The 22,524-nt window shown below is 36.3% G+C and overlaps 1 protein-coding gene across 3 annotated transcripts in view; it reads left to right on the top strand.

Moving 5' to 3' along the window:
* CDH12 (cadherin 12) overlaps positions 1–22,524 on the top strand; it is a 1,137,115-nt gene that overhangs the window by 1,005,895 nt on the left and 108,696 nt on the right. For all 3 annotated transcript variants that reach the window (NM_001131676.1, XM_024246642.2, XM_054555034.2), the window contains 1 exon segment: positions 17,496–17,615. In NM_001131676.1, coding sequence (NP_001125148.1) covers positions 17,496–17,615 — 120 coding nt within the window.

The following is a 22,524-nucleotide window of genomic DNA, read 5'->3' as shown; positions in this document are numbered from 1 at the left end:
AGGTATAAAGAAGGCAACACTGTAAGTTGGAGTTCAATGTGTGTCACTGGACGCAGGCATTAGCATTTGTATTGATATTCGTGATACTATAGAATTCTTGGCACACAGCTGAGAGATAAAGTGCTCATAAAAATGGATACACTTATCCATCAGAGTAGGTTTGAATCACAAGGTGTAAATATGTATAGTCTAAAATATTTAGGACAGATCTAAGAGGAAGGTTTTATAACCTTAGAGTGCTTCTGGGGCCTTGGACTGAATACCAAATCATAAGTTGCTGTCACAGCATTAGATGTGCTGGGGCTACTCAGGGCCCACGCTGAGCAAGGTTGGGGTGTTAGGCAGAGAAAAACCAAATTGGATGCTCTGATCTTAGAAGTACGGTTCAAGGAGGCATCATTTCTACTCTGGGGGATTTTTATGACATGTCTTTTCTAGTCCATCTTAAAGGTTTTCATTATTTCTTGAAGACTTAACAAATGTATAATTCTTTTCCCTTGGGTCTCTAATAAAGTGATCCAATATCATTACAATCTACTCGTTGGCATTTTAATGTATTTTAAATATATATTCAAAACCTCCCTTTTCTAATACACAGAAGATAAATTCCAGATCAGTATTTGAATATTCAGGGGTGAGAGTTGAGAATAGGAGTCTTGCAGGTGTCACACTTTTGGAAGTCATACCCTACACATGGTGCAGGAGAACAGAGATTGAGTATGTAGACATTTGTATTATTTTATTTTATTTTATTTTTGAGATGGAGTTTTGCTCTTATCGCCTAAGCTCGAGTGCAGTGGTGCAATCTTGGCTCATTGCAACCTCTGCCTCCTGGGTTCAAATGATTCTCCTGCCTCCCGAGTAGCTGGGATTACAGGCATGTGCCACCATGCCCAGCTAATTTTTTGTATTTTTAGTAGAGAGAGGGTTTCTCCATGTTGGTCAGGCTGGTTGCGAACTTTTGACCTCAAGTGATCCACCTGCCTCGGCCTCCAAAGTGCTGGGATTACAGGTGTGAGCCACTGCACCCAGCGGTATTTGTTTTATTTTACATACCCTAGAATAGCAGTACTACGTGGCAAACTCTATTATAATGCCTTTATATGTAAATATTAACACATTTAATACAACTAGAAAATTGGTGCTATGTTTTTTCACCTTTTCTGCAAATGAGGGAACTAAAGCAAAGGTAAATTTGCTTGAGACCACACAATTGTTTAATGGTTAATCTGGAATTCAAATGTTAGACCACAGAGACAAAGCTTATAATCACAATGTCAAGCTATGCAGCCTCTCCTAATTGATGAGTTCTTCTAGGAGAATTCTTAGCCCTTGCTATTCCAGACTCATCTTCAGAAATTTTTTAAAAAATTCTGCTACCTGTCACACTGAAGAACAATTAAATTAAACTCTCTGATGAGAGCCCAAGAATTGGTGGTGTTAGTCATTCTTGCGGCTGGGAATTGTGGCTCATGCCTGTAATCCCAGCACTTTGGAATGTCGAGGTGGGTAGATTGCTTGAGCGTAGGAGTGTGAAACCAGCCTGAGCAACATGACAAAATCCTGTCTCTACCAAAAATACAAATATTGGCTGGGTGCGGTGGCATACGCCTATAGTTCCAGCTACTTGGGAGGCTGAGGTGGGAGAATTGCTGGAGTTCACCAGGTTGGGGCTGCAGTAGGCTATGACTATACCCCTGTACCCCAACCTGGGTGACAGAGCAAGACACTGTATCAAAAACAAAAACACACTAATTCTTGTAAAATACCTTATATGCTGTCCTGGCTGAAGATAAAGAGGATGGAGAAGCCATTTATAAATCTAAGCAAACACAGAAAGAGGACCCAGAGAACAAGCAGATCTCATTGTTATAATCTGTTTTGTACTGCTAAAACAAAATACCCAAGACTGGGTAATTTATCATGAACAGAAATCTACTTGGCTGACAGTTCTGGAGGCTGGAAAGTCCAGGATTGAATGGCTACATCTGAACAAATCTTTCTTGCTGTGCTATCCTATGGTGGAAGACGAAACAGCAAGAATGCACGCACATGTGCAAATCACTTTTTGTCTGCCATTTTAATTCTATCCAGGCCCCCAGCTAATTGGATGGTCCCTGCCCTCATTGAGGATGGATCTTCCTCACTCAGTCCACTGACTCACATGCAAATCTCCTCTGGAAACACCCTCACAGACACACACAGAAGTAGTGCTTTCCCACTTCTCTAGGTGTATTAGACCATTTTCATGCTGTTGATAAAGATATACCCAAGACTGGGCAATTTTCGAAAGAAAGAGGTTTAATTGAACTTACAGTTTCACGTGGCTGGGGAAGCTTCACAATCATGGCAAAAGGCAAAGAGGAGCAAGTCACTTCTTATGTGGATGCCTGTAGGTGTAGAGAGAATGAGGAAGATGCGAAAGCAGAAACCCCTGATAAAACAAACCATCAGATCTCGTGAGACTTATTTACTACCAGGAGAACATTATGGGAGAAACTGACCCCATAATTCAGTTTTCTTCCACCAGGTCCCTCCCACAACACATGGGAATTATGGGAGTACAATTGAAGATAAGATTTGGGTGGGGACACAGAGCCAAACCATACCACTAGGTATTCCTGAATTCAGTCAAGTTGACACCTAAAATTAATTATCACAAGTTCAGCCCTTATTAACTTGGCACCCATATGCATTTCCTTAAGCCATACTTAATCTCCAAATAAAGACAATAGCAAGGTAATAATTCCCCCTAATGTGATACAAGTATCCTTTGTACAATTACAAATACTTTAATTCCTTCCCCTGAAGAGGAGATAAAGTTCCTGGGTGATGCTTACCCTTTGCCTAATGTCCCATAACTTAAATGCTATGATATAAAATTAACAATACTTAAAGACTAATATAAAATCAATATATTTTATATTTGATGATGAAAAAATAAAACATAAAGAAAAACAAATATTTCTTAATATATGTGTAAATACACATAAACATATTCTAAAAAATATAGAAAAAATACTTATGATAATTAGTCCTCGTTTCTACAACTAGTCATGTGCTCATAGCTGGCATTTATTAACATTGTCTTCTACTTCTCGTTCTGTATTCCCTTTGCCTTCCACAAGTACGGCAGCTGGTCATGGTTCTTTACAGGAAGGCTCTGGGTCATTCATAATCCTACCTAGATTGAATTATTGTAACTTCCCATTGACCTTAATCATAGGGCACGATAACACTAGAGAAAACCTAAGGGATCTTCTGTATTCTAGACATGCTCTACCTTACCTCTATTGTGGAGTAGTAGTCCAATTTCACCTCACTATTCTAGATCAATCACCCCAGACAAGATTATAACTCCCTTCTTAGACTGTTGACTTAGATGCATGAGGAGCCCAAAGTATCCTGGTGGCAGTCTTAGCTTTGAGTTTAATGGAATCACTGTTATATGTCCTGGTGGAAGCATTCCTTTCTCTGGAACTAAGACCTGTAGGCCAGCAGAGCATAAAGTTGCAGGAACAAGAAGCAAAAATTTGTTAGTGGGTCACCAGGGGTAATGGTGAGTGATGCCAATAATCCACCCTGGCCCTCAAAATTAATGTCCTTTTCACAATCAAATACATTCATTCTACGCCAATAGCCCCTAAAGTCTTAACTTGTTCCAACATCAACTCCAAAGTCCAAAGTCCAAAATTCCATCTAAACCAGATATGGGTGAGATTCAAACCATGATCCATTCTGAAGCAAATTCCTCTTTAGTTGTGAGCCTGTGAATTTACAAGTTACCTGCTTCCAAAATACAATGGTGGGACAGGCATAGGATAGACATTTCTATACCAAAAGGGAGAGTTAGCCAAGAAGAAAGGGGTAACTATTCTCAAGTAAGTCCAAAGCCCAACAGGGTAAACAACATTAAGTCTTAAAGGTAGAGAATAATGTCTGCACACATGGGGGTAGAATTTGGGCCCCCAAGGCCTCAGAAAGCTCCACCCCTATGACTTTGCTGGGCTTGGTGTACCCAGCACATCTTAAGGGCTAGAGTCTTATGCTTATAGCTTTCCCAGTTTGGAGTTGCATGCTGATGGCCTTACAGTTTGGTTTCTTGAGACCAGCCCTACTCTCAGGGATCCGCTATGCTTTGCCTGGTTGGGGACTCTCTGACATGGCATATCAGTCTTTTCTACACTGCTGATAAAGGCATACTGGAGACTGGGCAATTTACAAAAGAAAGAGGTTTAATTGGACTCACAGTTCCACATGGCTGGGGAGGCCTCACAATCATGGTGGATGGTGAAAGGCATGTCTCCCATGGCGACAGATGAGACGAGTGAGAACCAAGTGAAAGGGATTTCCCCTTATAAAACCATCAGATATTTTGAGACCTATTCACTACCACGAGAACAGTATAGGGGAAACTGCCCCTATGATTCAATGACCTCCCACTGGTTCCCTCCCACAACAGGAGGAAATTATGGGAACTACAATTCAAAATGAGATTTGGGTGGGGACACAGCCAAACCATATCATTTCACCCCTTAAATATCATGTCCTCACATTTAAAAGCCAATCATGCTTTCCCAACAGTCCCCAAAAGTCTTAACTCCTTTCAGCATTAACTCAAAAGTCCACAGTCCAAAGTATCATCTGAGACAAGGCAAGTCCCTTCCACCTACGAACCTGTAAAATCAAAAGCAAATTAGTTACTTCCTAGATACAATGGGGATATAGGCATTGGGTAAATACAGCCATTCCAAATGAGAGAAATTGGCCAAAACAAAGGGGCTACAGGCCCCATGCAAGTTCAAAATCCAGCAGGGCAGTCAAATCTTAAAGTTCCAAAATGATCTCCTTTGACTCCATGTCTCACATCCGGATCACACTGATGCAAGAAGTGGGTTCCCATGGTGTAGTGCAGCCCCACCCTGCCTAGACATCCAGGCATTTCCATATATCTTCTGAAATCTAGGCAGAGGATCCCAAGCCTTAATTCTTATTTTATTTTATATTTTTGAGACAAAGTCTTACTCTTCTCCCCCAGGCTGGAGTGCAATGGCATGATCTCAGCTCATTGCAACCTCTGCCTCCTGGGTTCAAGCCATTCTCCTGCCTCAGACTCCTGAGTAGCTGGGATTACAGGCATGCACCTCCACACCTGGCTAATTTGTGTATTTTTAGTAGAGACATGGGTTCACCATGTTGGCCAGACTGGTCTCGAACTCCTGACATCAGGTGATCCACCCTTCTCGGCATCCCAAAGTGCTGGGATTACAGGTGAGAGCCACTGTGCTGGCCCAAGCCTCAATTCTTGATTTCTGTGCACCCGCAGGCTCAATACCATGTGAATGCTGCCAGGGCTTGAGGCTTGAACCCTCTGAAGCCATGGCCCAGAGCTGTACCTTGGCCCTTTTTAGTGGCTGGGACACAGAGCACCATGTCCCTAAACTGCACACAGCAGAGGGACCCTGGGCCAGGCCCACAAAACCATTTTTTTCCTCCTAGACCTCCAGGTCTGTGATGGGAGGGGCTGCCACAAAGGTCTCTGACATGCCCTGGAGACATTTTCTTCATTGTCCTTGTGATTAGCATTTGGCTTCTAGTTACTTATGCAAATTTCTGCAGCCAGCTTGAATTTCTCCTCTGAAAATGGCATTTTCTTTTCTATGGCATTTCAGGCTGCAAATTTTCCAAACTTTTATGCTCTGCTTCCCTTATAAAACTGAATGCCTATAACAGCACCCAAGTCACCTCTTGAATGCTTTACTGGTTAGAAACGTCTTCCACCAGGTACCCTAAATCATCTCTCTCAAGTTCAAAGCTCCACAAATCTCTAGGTCAGGGGAAAAATACAGCCAATCTCTTTACTAAAACACGGCAAGATATACCTTTGCTCCAGTTGCCAACAAGTTCCACATCTCCATCTGAGACCACCTCAGCCTGGGTTTCATTGTCCATATCATTAACAGTGTTTTGGTCAAAGCCATTCAACAAGTCTCTAGGAAGTTTCAAACTGTCCCACATTTTCCTGTCTTCTTCTGAGCCCTACAAACTGTTCCAACTTCTGTCTGTTACCCGGTTCCAAAGTCGCTTCCACATTTTCAGGTATCTTTACAGCAGTGCCCCACTCTACTGGTACCAATTTACTCTATTAGTCCTTTTTCACACTGCCAATAAAAACATATTGGAGTCTGGGCAATTTACAAAAGAAAGAGATGTAATGGACTCACAGTTCCACGTGGCTGGAGAGGCCTCACAATCATGGTGGAAGGTGAAAGGCATGTCTCACATGGTGGCAGACAAGACAAGAGTGAGAACCAAGAGAAAGAGGCTTCCCTTCATAAAACCATCAGATCTCATGAAATTTATTTACTACCATGAGAACAGTGTGGTGAAAACCATCCCCATGATTCGATCATCTCACACTGTGTCCCTCCCACAACATGAGAGAATTATGGGAGCTAAAATTCAAAATGAGATTTAGGTAGGGACACAACCAAACCATATCACATGGCCTCATTTGTACAGATCTATATGACATTACCATAGCTGGGGCTGTCTGGGGTGAGTTTGCCCTTGTGACAAGTGTGTGACTAGGTCCCCAGGGTTTCTGTGACATTCTTTTAACTCTAGGTGAGGGCCACCATGGTCTTACAACCCACTCACTCTGCATGCCTCCAGAATAAACACCCTACAGCCAAGGTTTACAGCTTGTACCTTCCAGAGTGGTGGGTCAAAGCTCCCCTGGGCCCACTTGAGCCATGGCTGGGGTGGCTGAAGAGCACTGTGCTGGAATGTGGGAAACAGAGTCCCTAGATAGTCCTCAGCAGTGAGTCTGTCAGTGGGGCACTCTGGATCTATCTCTGGAAACCATTCTGCCCTCTCAGAGCTCTGGGCTTGTGATGGAAGAGGAAGCCTTGAGGTGCTCTGTAATGCCTTCTGAGTCTTTCATCCAGTGTTTTCAAGAATAGCACCTGCCCACCTTCCTTCCATGGTAATCTCTTTAGCAAAGGGTAGCTTGGCCACCCCCTTAGTTTGATCTCATAAACATACTTTTCATTCATTAGATGGCCAGGCTAAAAATACTCAAAAATTTTACTTTCTGCCTTAATTTAATTTTAAGTTCTATCTTTAACTCATTCTCTCCTCTCTTATTTTACTTCAAGTGGCTTAAAGAAGCCATGCAGCATCCTAAATGCTGTGGTGCTTAGATATTTCTTCTGCTGAGTATCTTAGGTCATTGCTCTTAAGTTCTACTTTCCACAAAGTCCTAGGATATGAACACAGTTCTGCCAGTTATTTGCAACATGAAATAGCACTCTCTTTTTTTGTCACATGCATCAATTCTGAAAAAGATTCATGTCATTCTTCAAAGAAATTTACATTAACTGTCCTCTGATTTGCATTTCATAATCCTGTATGACAAGGACTACCTAATTCCAGTTTCCAATACCTTGTTCTTAAGTTCCATCCGAGACTGCATGAGAGCAGCACTTACTGTTCATATTTCTATGAACATTCCAATTACAACCACTTAAAAACTCTCAAAGAACTTTCAGACTCTACCTACATTTCTTTTCTTCTGAGCCCTCACCAGAATTTCTCTTAATACTGTGTTCATGGTGATCTAGGTTTTTTTCTAGTTTGCTCCTCTAAATTCTTCCAGTCTCATCCATTACCCAGTTTCAAAGTCACTTTCACATTTTCAGGTGTTTGCTATAGCAACAACTCCAACTGGCATCAATTTTCTGACCAATTAGCCTGTTTTGTGCTCCTGTAATAGAATACCTAAGACCGGGAAGTTCATCATGAAGAGAAATTCATTTGACCTATAGTTCTGGAGGACAGGCAGTCCAAGATTGAGAAGTTGCATCCAGTATGGGCACCCTTTCTGCATGATTCCATGGGGGAAGGTAGAAGGGCAAGAGAGAACGTACATGCAAAAGAGAAAATAGCTTTTCTTCCATCTTTTTGTTGTTGTTGTTCTATTTGGGCTTCCAACTGATTGTATGGTATCTACCCACACTAAGGGTGGATCTTCCTCATCCAGTCCACTGACTCACATGCAATCTTCCCTGAAAAAACCCTCACAGACACATCGAGGAGTTGTGCTTTACCAGTTCCCTAGGTATTCCTTAATTCAGTCAAGCTGACACTTAAAATTAGCTAGCACACCCTTGTTTCAATGTCTTATAATATTCAATTCCTTTGTAGCATCTTACATGCATACACACACACACATATATTCTTTCTGTTTTACATTTCTCTGCTGCATGCCTTTTTTATATGATAGAATGTACAATTTTTAAATTTTAATTGAAAACAAATTTCAATTTTCTTTGGCATTTTTATTTGGAAAGCAACTTTAGTATATTTATAATTCTGAAATAAGAATTAGAAAATATAATTTTCCAAATTCTGTTTTATTTCTAGATTATAATGCAATGTATATACACAAGTCAAAAGCAAAAAGAAACTGTTTTGCTACACGAAATCTCTCTCTTTGTGTTACATGCATCAGTTCTGAGAAAGGTTCATGTTATTCAGCAAAGAAATTTACATTAACTCTCCTGGTTTGCATTCCATAAATTGGCTAAGTCTTCTTGCCTATGTGATTTTTTTTAAAGTAATGCTGCTTACTTTTGGTTCTACTCTCTAAATTGAAAACAGTAAAGTACATTAGAAAATTCAATAACAGCAGAACCCCCAATTTAGTATTGAAATGACTCTAAAGATCATAACCAGCTACCAGGCCACTCTTTACAGAATTATATGTATTGTATTTCTGTCTTTTCTGTGTAAAGGTCTATGTGATTATTATACATATCTAATCAATAAACATTTATTTTGGACTTAATGACAGACCTCTGCTAGGTGCTGAGTGTATAGAGATAAATATGATAGGGCTGTTGGTGTAAAATTGTTTTACTATAGTAAGAAAAAACATGTACTGAGTTTTAAAAACTCAAAATATTCTAAGTGTGATGAGATTATAGAGGAGTGAAAAAATTATCTCTGTTTGAGATCAGAAATGAAAGAGTTCACACAAGTGTCATGGACCTGGACATCAACGGTGAGGCAAATGTCCTCCAGGTAGCAGAATCACCTGTTCAAGAGCACAGAGGCATGAAAGAGCCTCATCATAAACAGTAAATAAGTATGAGTAGTCATAGCATGGGGTCTCTGGCAGCACAGTTGGAATCTAATCTGCAAGGCACATTTGAAATCTATTCATGTCACGCTGTTCATAACATGTCAATGAGTTTAGATGATTTTTTTTAAATAGGGATAGAAACCCATTAGAGTTTTATGTGGTTTTGTTCTGTTTTGTTTATTTCCATTTTATTTTTGTAATCAATGAAAGTAATAGGATCAATCTTGTGAGTTGGCTCAAAGACTCCGATGTTCCTATGTTAAAGGAACTGAAGGGGCTGAAGGAGAAAGCAGACAGGATTCATTTCAGCTTTGCAATTGTGAGAAAGTGAGGACCTCAACCTGTTAAGACAATGGCAGAGTGATAAAAAGCAAGAGCACATGCAATTACTAGAATATTCCTATACATATGGAAAATCTTAAAAATATTTTCTAGAGGCCATATATTAAATATAATCTGCTTATATTTATCTATTTTCTATGTCTTCCTAGCAAGTTTATTTAATACTTCCAATGGAAATAATACGTAGAATACAAAACTGTCATGCTAGAAGTAGCATTTTACAAAATAAATAATTATGTAACATACTTTTTTTATTGTTCATTGAAAGTATCATCTGGTGCATAGTATACAAATGTAAATAGTTATTGATTGAAAGAAGACATGAATGAATTAACAAAATTGATTGAAAGAAGACATGAATGAATTAACTATGACTACTTTAACTGAAATTGTGAGTTAGTGGGGCTCAGTTCCACCCTCACCTTGCTACCTTTTGGATGAGAATGTCTTTAAGTACCAATAAGAATGATTTTAACATCACTGGCCTTCAAGTATTGGATTGTAAAATGGAAACATTATGCCAGATGATTCTTAAAATTTATCCCAAGCCTTTAGATTATTAGTCTTAATTAAATCAAATAAATAAAAGATGATTATTACATGATACATAAAAGAGCAGAAGCAAGCCCTCTGTAGTTATATCATGAAATTAAGCTGGCTTGCCTAGTCTGGGCTTCAGAACCCATACACTCATTGTATAGAAATTCAGAAGACTAAACTATAAAACCCACATAAGTTTACCAAACACAACTAAAGGATAATAGTTTTTAAGGTATATATACCACACATGCACACATAGATATAAACACATTCACACAAAAGAAAGCCATTTAAAGTAACCACATAAAAATGAAACCAAATAAAAATAAGTTAATAAATTAACCTTTCAATAGATAGACACAGATATAATACATGAAAAAAGTGGGCCAAGAAAGAGTGCAGCTTGTACACACACACACACACACAATAGAAATTACCAAAAACTATATGTTGTTAAAGTTCAAGCATAAAATAAAAAATACATACAATTAGGATATGGGCAATAAGAATGTTAGAAAATATACCCTGTTGATAGGAATGTAAAGAAGTACAATTTCTGGTAGTTGCCTTGACCGTACAGCTCAATATGTTGAATCTATATGCTTTTTGATCTAGCTATGGCAATGGTAAGAATTTACTAATAGCAGAATTGTTTGTAATAGAGAAAATAAACAAAATCCTCTTAACAAAGTGTCGGCTGAATGGAAATTGGTTAAAAATTGTGAGACGGATTTTTATGTGCTTTTATAAAATGTCTGTTCAATATATTTAATGAATAAAATAAGGTTCAGGATATTACACTGGAAAACAACAAAATTTAATCAGAGATGAAAATACTATGTAAATCACATAGTCATTACAAATTGTAAAGTAGTACTCACTTTGTTACATTCTCACTTAGTATATTTTTATTTTAGGTAAGTTTTCATGTAATTTTAAATTAATGCAATTGCACCATACAATAAGTATAAATTGTGTGCAAGTATACTAAGGTTCTGTTTTGTATTGGGGAAAAATTAATGTGTAGTTAGTTATATCTCTTTCATGTTAATGAAAGCTGAAATACAGGTTAGTGGGTAAGTATACTAGATAGATAGAGATAATGAGATAAAAATAAGTCAATGTAAAAAGGGTAGTTAAACCCCACAGTAGTCCTAACAGTGGCTTAAAAAGTCAAACATGACCATTTTCTCTGCCACTTCTTCCATCTGATTTTTGATCTGCAGTGGAGGTGGCTCTGATTTTCCTGAGGTTTCCCTCAACACTTCCAGGACCTGTTTCACCCAGAGCTGCCTCTGCATGTAATTAAAACTCACAGAAGCAGTGAGTAGAATGCTGGTGTATTAGGGTTCTCTACAGGGACAGAACTAGTGGATGGATGGATGTATGAAGCAGGGTTTATTAAGGAGTATTGATTTGCAAGATCACAAGGTGAAGTCCCACAATCAGCCATCTGCAAGCTGAAGAGCAAGGAAGCCAGTTCAAGTCCCAAAACCTCAAACATAGGGAGGCTAACAGTACAGCCTTCAGTCTGTAACTGAAGGCCTAAGAGCACCCCTGACAAACCACTGGTGTATGTCCAAGAGTCCAAAAGCTGAAGAAGCTGGAGTTTGATATTTGAAGGCAGGAAGCATTTGGCACAGGAGAAAGATGAGGGCCAGAAGACTCAGCAAGTCAGCTCCTTCCACCTTATTCTGACTGCTTTATTCTAGCTGCACTTGCAGCTGATTAGATTGTGCCCACCCAGATTGAGAGTGAGTTGGCCTCTCCCAGTCCAGTGACTCAAATGTTAATCTCCTTTGGCAACACCCTCACAGACACACCCAGTAAAAATAATTTGCATCCTTCAATCTAATCAAGTTGACACTCTATATTAACCATCACAAGTCCACCTCTTGTCAACTCGAACCCATACACATCTCCTGAAGTCATACATAATCTCCAACTAAAGACAATAATAAGGTCATAGTTACACCTAACATAATACAGCTATCCCTCTTACAACCCGAAGCACACTAATCCATAACTTAAATGCTATTACATAAAGTTAACAACATTTAAATGCTGACATGCAGTCAATAAATCTTGTGTCACGTGATAAAGAAAATGAAGATATTTTTCTTAGTACAAATGTATACAGACACAAATATATTCTTAATAAAATAAAAAAGAAGTATTCATGACAATTACAGTACTCATTTCTGCAACGGGTCACGTGGTTGTCGCTGGTAAGGATGATGACCTTCTGCTACCCATTCTGTATTCCCTTTTTCTTCAGCAAGCACCTCAGCAGGTCGTGTTTTTTTTTACCTGGTGGAGTGACCCACATCTTCCTTTCTGAAGAGTCTGGGCCAATTGTATCTACCTGGATTGGGTGGTTGTAGTTTCCCGTTGATGTTAATCACAGGCCATGGTAATACTAAGAGATGCCCTAAGAGATTTCCTGTATTCCACACATACTCTTCCTTACCTCCATCGTGGAGTAGTAAACTGATTTCATCTTGATAATCCAGGTCAATCACTCCAGCCAACACTGTAACTCCCTTCTTAGCCTGTTGACTTAGAGTTAGCAGGAGCCCAAAGTGGCCAGGTGGCAATCTTAACTTCCAGTTTAATGGAATCATTGTTGTATCTCCTGGTGTCAGCATTTCTCCCGCTGGAACTAAGACCACTAGACCAGCAGAATGTAATGTCGCAGAAACAGGAAGCAAGAATTTTGCTAGTGGATCACTAGGGGTGATGGTGAGTGGTACCGTGTCCACCCTTTGATTTCTGGACTGGTGAATCCTGGCTATGCGAGAAACGGTACATATATTGGACACTGATTCAGAGCATATACAGCCTTCTGGAGAACTGATTGGATTGAAGGCAGAACCAGGTGAAGGTAATCAGATCATGGAGGCGGTTTCCCCCATGCTGTTCTCATGATAGTGAGTGCGTTTTCATGAGATCTGATGGTTTTATAAGGGGCTTTTTCCCCTTTGCTTGGCACTTCTCCTTCCTGCTCCCCTGTAAAGAAGGTGACTTTCTTCCCCTTCACCTTCCCTCCTGATTGTAAGTTTCCTGAGGGCTTCCCAGCCATACTCAACTATGAGTCAATTAAACCTTTTTTCTTTATAAATGACCCAGCTTCTGGTATTTCTTCATAGCAGTATAGAACAGACTAATACTGGTGGTCAGGGGAAACTGAGTGGGCAGACTAGGGAGATGTTGCTCAAAGTATACACAATTTCAGTTAGACAGGAGAAATAAATTCTGGACATCTAGCACACAACATGGTGACTCCAGCTAATAGCAATATATTGTATTCTTGAAAATTGCTAGGAAAGTAGATTTTAAATGTTCTGACTACATAAAGGTATACATATGTAAGGGAATGCATAAGTTAATTAGCTCAGTTTAGTCATTCCACAATGTATACATATTTCAAAACATGCTCTACACAAGAAATACATACAATATTGTCAAGTAAAGAATAAATAAATTAGGGGAAAAGCAAAGTGCAAAAAAATTATTCAAGTCTCTACATAAATGAGAGTTTACAAAATTGCTTTTCCTGATTACCATATAAAAGTTTCTCACCTCGAATCTGTTTCTCCTCCCATTCCCCTCTAGATAGGATGTAAGGTTTCAAGAGTTGGCCTCTCAGTTATGTTCAAGGTGTTTCCCTAGCACCTTGGACAGTGTACCTGGCACTTCATATACTCATTAACTTGAGTGGAGTAATTACAAACTATTAAACCATTCTGTGCATTTGTGTCTGTGTAAATGTATTGTCTGACCATATAAGATATTACATGTATGAATTCTCAAAATTGAATCTAAAAAGTGAAACATTATGCTTTTTATTAGTGTTTTCAACATAAATTGGACAAAAAATATTGACTCAAATTTAAATTAATTCATCTAGGTAATGTGTGCCTGTTTAATAAGTCTATCAGAGTTTTATTATGATATGAATGTTTGCTTGCAAATTACTGAGATCACATTATGTTATGACTATAATTTTACAACATAGAAATAAATTATGCTTTACTAAGTTGTTAATTTCCACATATAGTTTAACATACACATATCTGTATACTAAAATGATATGTTATGAACTGGCTTGAATCCTCCTGAAATTCATATGTGGAAGTCCTAACCATGAATGTGACTGTATTTGGAGACAGACCCTTTCAGGTGGTAATTAAGGTTAAATGAAGTCTTAAGGGTGGGTCCTAATCCAATAGAAATGGTGACCTTATAAAAAAAGGGAGATAACCAGAGAGGAGCTCCTCTCTCTCTGTCTCTCTCTCTCTCCCTCTCTCTGTCTGAGCAAAGAGGAAAGGGCATAGGAAAACACAGTGAGAAACCAGGAAGAGAGGTCTCATAAGAAATCCAACTTTTCTGCTCTTTGATCTCAAACTTCTTGTGTCCAAAACTGTGAGAACGTAGATTTCTATTGTTTAAGACACCCAGGCTGTGGTATTTTGTTATTGCAGCCTGAGCTGACCAATACAATATTCAAATCGGATCTCATGTGAACCCTAACTCATAGTCATTTAAATGTTAGTGATCACTTATTTAGTTGGAGTTTGTATCATGTGGGCATATCCTGATGCCTCTTCATCATAGTTCTGTCATACTCAATGATCAGTTTCTCTATTCTTTGCTTTATGATAGTTTTATACGTATTTATTCCCTTTGAGTGACAGTATAAGATATAGAATTTAGTTATTACTATAAAATAACTTTTAGTGCTGGCTTTGTTACTAAATATACACTAATTTGTTACTGATCAAAGCAGTGTTAACTTGAAGTGACTTGATACTCTCCATTGCAAATTCTGCACTGTGGCCCTGACCACTTATACAAGAGTGTTTTCTCTATGAGCTGCATTCTCTCTGCAGATATAACTGTTTAGAGTGGTTATATTGTCATCCCCTGGATTCAAGTGATAAGAGAATAAATTTCAAGCTCCCTGCTACATACTAGACTACTTCAGATTCTGTGCAAATCATTGACTGTATTATTTCCTTGTGGCACATTAAACATGCCCCAGCCACAACCTCCTGCTCTTACCTCCGGGTATTTAGTGTTTAATAGTGTCAGGAACAGCTGGTGTGCTATCCAAGCACTGAAAAAGGTAGTCCTTGGAGATTTTCATGCTCCAGGCAATTGACCGAGACTTCTTAATGGAAAGAGTATGAAATCTCTGTCTTTTGCATGAGTTTGGTGACAGTTATCAAGCAGCTGACAAAGAAGCTGCTATCGTGGTGTTTAGTTGCATTCTTGTAAACACCCAGAAAGGCAATCTTTAAGAACTTTTGGAGAATTTATATTGGAATCTGCTCTTTCACTAAAGAAGGATTAACCTATACTGTAATTCAGTGGACAATTACTTTTAATTCTATAGATACAGCTGAAGAAATATGATAGGAATGCAGTTATTCTTGCTATCCAGTGATCCTTTTAAGTAGCACAAGGTGGGGTTGTATGAAAAAACATTTGCAACTTCGATGCATTAATGAAGTATTTTCCAATTCACTCCTTTAAATATTTGAGCTGTAAAAATAATTAACATAAACAATTTAATACAACTATTAGAAGAAAATATTTGTTCAGCATAGTGGAGGTTTATGTAAACATTAAAAACAAAAATGTGAAAGTAAAGACAATATGTGTTCATCTTTGTTTTCCCCACTATACATTGCAATACGATATTAGTTTGGCAAATTTTATTAATGTTTTTCACTAAATATTTCTTATTTCTCAAATATTTTAATGTCCTATTTGTAACTAAGTATAATACTTTCATTTTCCTCAAATATACCCAACATGTAGAACAATTTATAGTTTTTCATCTGTAATATTTATATCCAGAATTAGGGCAGTAGTGAATATTTGTAGACTTTGCATATATAACACATGTATAGTGGAGGGATAGTAAACATCCTGATGAATATTCTGGGGTAAAATACTGTTGGGAAGAGAGGACTTTACTCTTAATAAACTGTTGATTTCTATAGCATTATAGAAAGGTAGTTGTAATGAATCTTTAATGCAGGTACCCAATGCTGCATAGAAATAAACATTGGTCCAATTGTGTTTAATGATACTGAGGATGTTGATGATGATGATGTTGATGATGATGGATAATATTAGTCTTCACTCCTGACTTCCTAGTAATGTTTATCTACATTCCCTCTAAAAGTTCCCTCTAAAAGTTTCTTTTCTTGGGAAAGGCTGCTGTCATATATTTTTCCTCTGTTAATATAGCTGAGATTCACTCAACCATTTTAAACTGAAAGACCTTGGCATTGAATGTCTACAAAAAGTTATTGTTTCTTACTCTTGTCACAACCCTAACATTTTATTAAAAGAAAATGGTAGAAATGAAAAAGTAATTCATTCTTTTAGCTTCTATAGTAATCTAGGAAGACATGGTTTGCTCCAAATTTGTACTCTTAGAGAAAAGGCTGAATGAGTAATTGAATGAAAAGGAACAATCCTATTTTCACTAAACAGAACAGTTACTTTGAGTGCCTCCAGCAGATTAAGGTAGTTCTACTCACTGCATAACTTTGGATGTACATGTGTATGTGTGTATGTATATATATATATGTGTGTGTGTGTATATATATATGTCTATTTTATTTGCTACAATTTGGGTACTTTTGATTTCACTTTGTTCTGAACTCAGAATAGTAACATTGAACAGGACATTAGGAAGAGACACTCACTTTAAAAGTTTTTAGAGACTGATTTCAATATGCTTATGAACAGATAAGGAAAATAACAAAGAAAAGCTCCCTTCAACTTCTTTTAGTACAGAAAAAATATACCCATGCCAAAAAAAATTAGGAAAGCTGCAGATAATTTGACTGTTTGTGGTGTCTTCTTATGTCACTGAATCTTTAGGTTAATTCAATCGTGAGGCAAAGAAGTGCTCTTATAGCTATTTTGCAACTATTTATGGTTTCTCAATTTCTCAAATATTCCTTTTCTAATTAAAGGCTTCCTGATGCTGGTAGGTAGTTGTTAATTTCTAAATTGCAGTTGCAAATCACTTAACAACCTCTAATGTTCAGTACACTCTAAACCTTTTAGCCTCTCTATTGATATCCTAATCACAAAGTTAAAGCATCAATAGTAACCAGATGAGCTAATATAAGTGGTGTCCATGCTTTCTTTGGTGTGCCAATCAATAAAAGTATCATGATGACTTTCATTTCGATGATCCAGCTCATGGAAATGGACACAGCTTTTAAAATACATATTATTTAAAGTTGTGATTTTCACTAACTATATCATTGCTCAACATTTTGGTTACAACGGTTAAACTATCCTCAGTGACATCAAGTACTCATGGCGTACTTGACATAGGTCAAATACCAAAGGAAAATCGAGTCTAGCATATAAGAATCATGACCTTGAAAGTAGTAAAACAAAAATGCTAGAGTGATATTGTCTTATTTTCCAGGTGCATATGTACTCCAGGTTAAGGCCACAGATGCAGATGACCCGACCTATGGAAACAGTGCCAGAGTCGTTTACAGCATTCTTCAGGGACAACCTTATTTCTCTATTGATCCCAAGACAGGTAAATTTTTTATTAGAGGCAACACTATCACCAGCCCTTCAAATATTTAAACTTTAATTAAATCTTGGCATGGGGAGTTGCATATTCTAATATAGCCATAAAGCTTCAGTGTGATGCGCATTAAGCAAAGAAGATGGGATCTTTTCTTGCTGCTGAAGAACGATTTCCATTTAAGTGAACTTTGTGTAAAATAAACCTTTTAACATATCTTTCTAGAGTTCAAATTTGTTAGGTAGGCAGTCAATGTAGGTCTTCTTTAAAATTTTCAAAAGTCTACTTCAAAACAAATTCTTCCAGCTATAATAGCTTTTTATTTCATATTTATTGGATAGGTTCAGTTATACTTAGTTTTGGGCTTTAATAATACATGGTAACATCCTGGAGCTTCTATTGCTATACATATATAAGGGTTATGAATGCTTGGTTTAGATTAATAGAGACTTACACTCATAGTGGGAGAAAGGAGAGACTTGACAATCTTGCAATACCAAAATCATCGATTCTGTTTGCCTATGTCTTCAAATCCAGTCCCATTTTTAATTAAAAAATAGCAGTTTTCAAATTCAAGTATATATGAGTAGCATCGGAAGGGCAGGAGGCTATGCATGTGGAATATTTTGTCTTTCCTTTTAAATAAATGAGGTCGCCCTATTTCTAAACAATCAATATCTGAATGTTGAATACTTTGCTAAGAAGACTCGGCCACTAGACCAGTGATCAGATTAGGCCTTCCATGTCACAGTTGAAGCAGAAACCCCACAACCATGGTTATTTTGTCAATTCTGATACACTACATTAGAACATATTGCAAATTGAATTTAATATGATGTATTATGTGAACTTAAAATAATGGAAAATTGTTCTCATATGGAAGTAGTAAGTTACCTTTTAAATTTGTAAATTAATTTTTAAATACCAATATGCATTTGAAAAGTATACATTTCAGACACTGTACATTCAAATAAGTTAAACATTTTATAATTGACACTTCCTGAGAGGTATGTGTAAAAATCTGGTATATGAATTAGATATAAGTTAATTAACAGTTAATTATGTATTAATGTTGCCTGGAAACATAAGATCTATTGATGTTTCTTAACAAAAGTTGAAGTGCAAAATCTGCAAAACTTTTTGTTAAGTGAACCTGCCATTCTCTCTTAATTTCTTGTCCTCCTTATTAAGCCAGTAGGGGGCAGAGGTCATCAAAAAGTTAAAGGACTAAAACAGAGAGTCACTCCCTTATGCAAACCTGAAAAGAGGGTAGAGTTTAATAAAGACAGCATCAGTCCTTTGAGAACTCTTTGAGAAGGGAGTATCAGCACTGAAGAGAATCCAGAATGGCTTAGGACAAAGAAGCTCCTCTGATCTCGATAGAGTTTTGGAGAATAAAAGCCAGTCTGTCAAATGTTAAAAGTGAGTGCATGGTGAGAAAATTACACCTTACCATAAAAGTGATTTTTCAAGAAATATGGCAGTAAAAATAAGAAAATGTTTAGCAATCTCATCTAAAAGGAAGTTTTGTGATTATTTTTTAGCTGTGAAAAAAATCATATATATTTTTGTAGAAAAGGTGGGTAAATTGAAAATAAAAAGAGATTGGGGAAGTTGTTCAATGAAGTTTATGATCCTACAGTGTTCCGGAGAAATTAAGAAGGCCTGGACAATAGGCTGAATATATGAAAATAATAAAGGAAAATTATCTAAAATATTTCATTTTATCAGATGAGGCCACTATGGGTTATTTTTTTCTTGTATAGTTATGTATCCTTCTGAGGTTTGCTAAAATGGGTAATCTGACCAGAAATGGAGGTATGGACAATGCTGTTCTCTTAGATCCCTTCAGCTTATGAAGAACACTCCTGAGAGACAAAAGGAATAAAAGAATGAGAAAAGTAGGTGTATAGAGATTGGTGAAGAAAGAGAGTATTAAAGAGCGTTTATTGGATTACAATGATAAACTCTATAAAGTAGGTGAGTTTATATACTCAGAATAAGAGTGAGTATTCTCTTAGAGAGAATGAAGGATTTAGCATTAAGAATTTAATATTGGTAAAATAACTGTGGATAAAACCATATCTAACCTTTAAAAAGCATAAAAATCAAACAAAGATAAATTTAAACCTAAAGAATGGGTTAAAAATATAATTGTTATGGTCAAATGAATACCAAACAACTTTATGAGCCAAAAAACATACTCTTCCCTTATTTCATTTGGCCAATATCAACTTTCAACATATTCTAGTATCTTTAAAAAGTTTGTTTTACCATACAGTACATGAATATGTAATGTAACTTTTATAATTTTGGATTTATATTTTTATATAATGTTTATTATTTAGAACGAAGAGTGAAACAATTCTGTTGTAAGCTATGTAATAGATTTTTGAAGCATTGATTTTCACTGGAGACAGAAGTCTTGATATTAACAATGCCTCAGACCACTAGGCAGGAAAAGAGTGGATGATGAAGCACTTCATTAAGAGAATGAAAACTAGTTCTTCATGCACAGAAACCATCAAGAAGACTTTTTGTCAAATTTATCACCTTGTGGTAGATAAGAGTAAATCAAAAATCAAGGATAATTGCAATTTCTCAGAAATAGTCTCCATTTGTTCCAGCCATATAGCTTCCCTTTATGATTTCTTTGCTGTTATTAAATAAAATGCATGAAAAACTAATATTATCTGAAATTTTCCACATTTGAGTGTAGAAAACAGCTTAAAACAATTCTGAAAAGAAAAGTCTCATCAAAACCTCTGGTGCCTAAATATTTATGAAGAGATAAAGAGATCATTTTTTGTTTCATTTGAAATGAGAAAATAAAAAGATTTCTGTATTGACACTGCTGTTTGACAAACATTCCCAGCATCTCTATCTAAGTGGATATGGCAAGTTTATTTCTAAACAATATAAACTGATATATTCTAAACAGTATAAACTCATTTATTCCATGAAATAAATCAATAAATAATAGTTCTTTTAAAATCAGTGTATTTGACAATTGTTTGCCTTAACTATGAAATAATTTACTCTGAGTTAAAATCCAGATGCATTCATTTATATGCTTTAGATGATTAGTAAATGACATTTAAAACACTCAAAATGTAGCTATATCTATAAAACATTAAACAATTATGTTTATTATACTTAACATTTATAAAACATTAAAATGTTTTTATATTAACATATTGTATTATTTTATTATATAAATTATTTCACTTAATGTTTATAAAATATTTATAAACATCTATAATCTATAAAACATTAAACAAGAGCAAAAATATTATAATATTTAATTCAGTGATTGAAATCAGGATGCTGAACATCTCAATAGTTTTGATAATAGAGTAACTCCATTTAAGAAAACAAATATTAGTATAAATGATGAACTCATGTCTTAATTTAGTCTTAAAATTCTGTTAATGTATTTAAATTTTCCCTAAATGATTCTAAATAACTAGTCTGAGTTCAGTAACTAGGTGTTGCCATATTTCACATCATATGGTAATGATATGCTGTATTCTAAATGATCTGAGCTCTACTTGAGAATACATTACAATATTATTTTACCCAATATCCTCTTGTTAATCTATAAAATTGTTTTTTTCCTATCATGGTAAAATATACACAATATAAAACTGACCGTTTTTACCATTTTAAGTGTACAATTCAGTTGCATTAAGTATGTTTACACTTTTGTCAAACCATTACACCATCTAGCCAAAACATTTCTCTCCATATCTCTTAATTTACATGCATTGTCAAAAATATGTCCTTTATAAATGTTTATTTTACGTTTCTACATGTATTTATAGAATTCATATTAAAAAAACAATTGAGTGAGAATAAAGTTGCATGAGATATTTTAAAAGTTTTTTATTTCCTGTTCTGATATTTCTTGCTGTGTGATCCTGTTCTAAATTCTGCTTAAGGAAACATGATATAGTTTGCCCACATGACTGATACTTTCCCAAGACTTTTGCTCTTGAGTCTATCAACCTTTCATTCAGAGATAATTATCTTCAAGCCTATTTCCCAATGAAACCTCCTCCTATAGCTTGACCGATATTATTCTTGTATGTCTTCTAAAATATGTTGGTGTTATAAAAGCTTCATATTAAAATTAAAGCTTGGGCCAATAACTTTATATTTTGAGCTAACACTCTATGATACCATGCACATACTTATGCTTATGACTTGAGCATTCTTTTAAAAATTTATTTTGTATATCACATATATAAAATGCTGTCATAAGAGATACACACACACATATAAATGGTTACTATAGTAGAACAAATTAACATACCCATCATCTTACTAATTCATTCTCCCCCAACTAACCCTGGCTCCTCCTCATGGCAAAGAGAGTTATAATCTACTCATTTAGCAAAAATGCTAAGTACAATGCACTATTATTAACTCTAGTCCTCATGTTGTATATTAGATCTTTTAACTTGTTTATCTTGTATTTTTGCTATTTTGTATCCTTTGACCTACATCTCCCCATTTTCTCTCCCATACCCTGACCCTTATAATCTTTCTTTTATTCTTTACATATTTTACCTTTTTTTAGATTCCACATATAAATAAGATCACACAATATTTTTATTTATGTGTCTGGCTTATTTCACTTAGAACACTGTCCCCCAGGCCTATCCATGTCGTAGCAAATGGCAGGATCTCCTTTTTTAAGGTTGAATAGTATTCCATTATATGTGTATACCACCGTTTCTTATTCTGTTTGCCCACTGATGAATAACTACGTTGTTTTCATATATTGACTATTGGGAATAATGTTGCAATAAGCATGAAAGTGCAGATATCTTTATGAGGTGATAATTTCATTTCCTTTGGGTGTAGACCCAGAAAATGTATTGTTGGGTCACATGGGGATAGAGCATTCTTTTGA

This window comes from Pongo abelii, chromosome 4, assembly GCF_028885655.2.
Source record: "Pongo abelii isolate AG06213 chromosome 4, NHGRI_mPonAbe1-v2.0_pri, whole genome shotgun sequence".
Taxonomy (NCBI): Eukaryota; Metazoa; Chordata; class Mammalia; order Primates; family Hominidae; genus Pongo; species Pongo abelii.
This window is presented reverse-complemented; position numbering and strand designations above follow the sequence as displayed.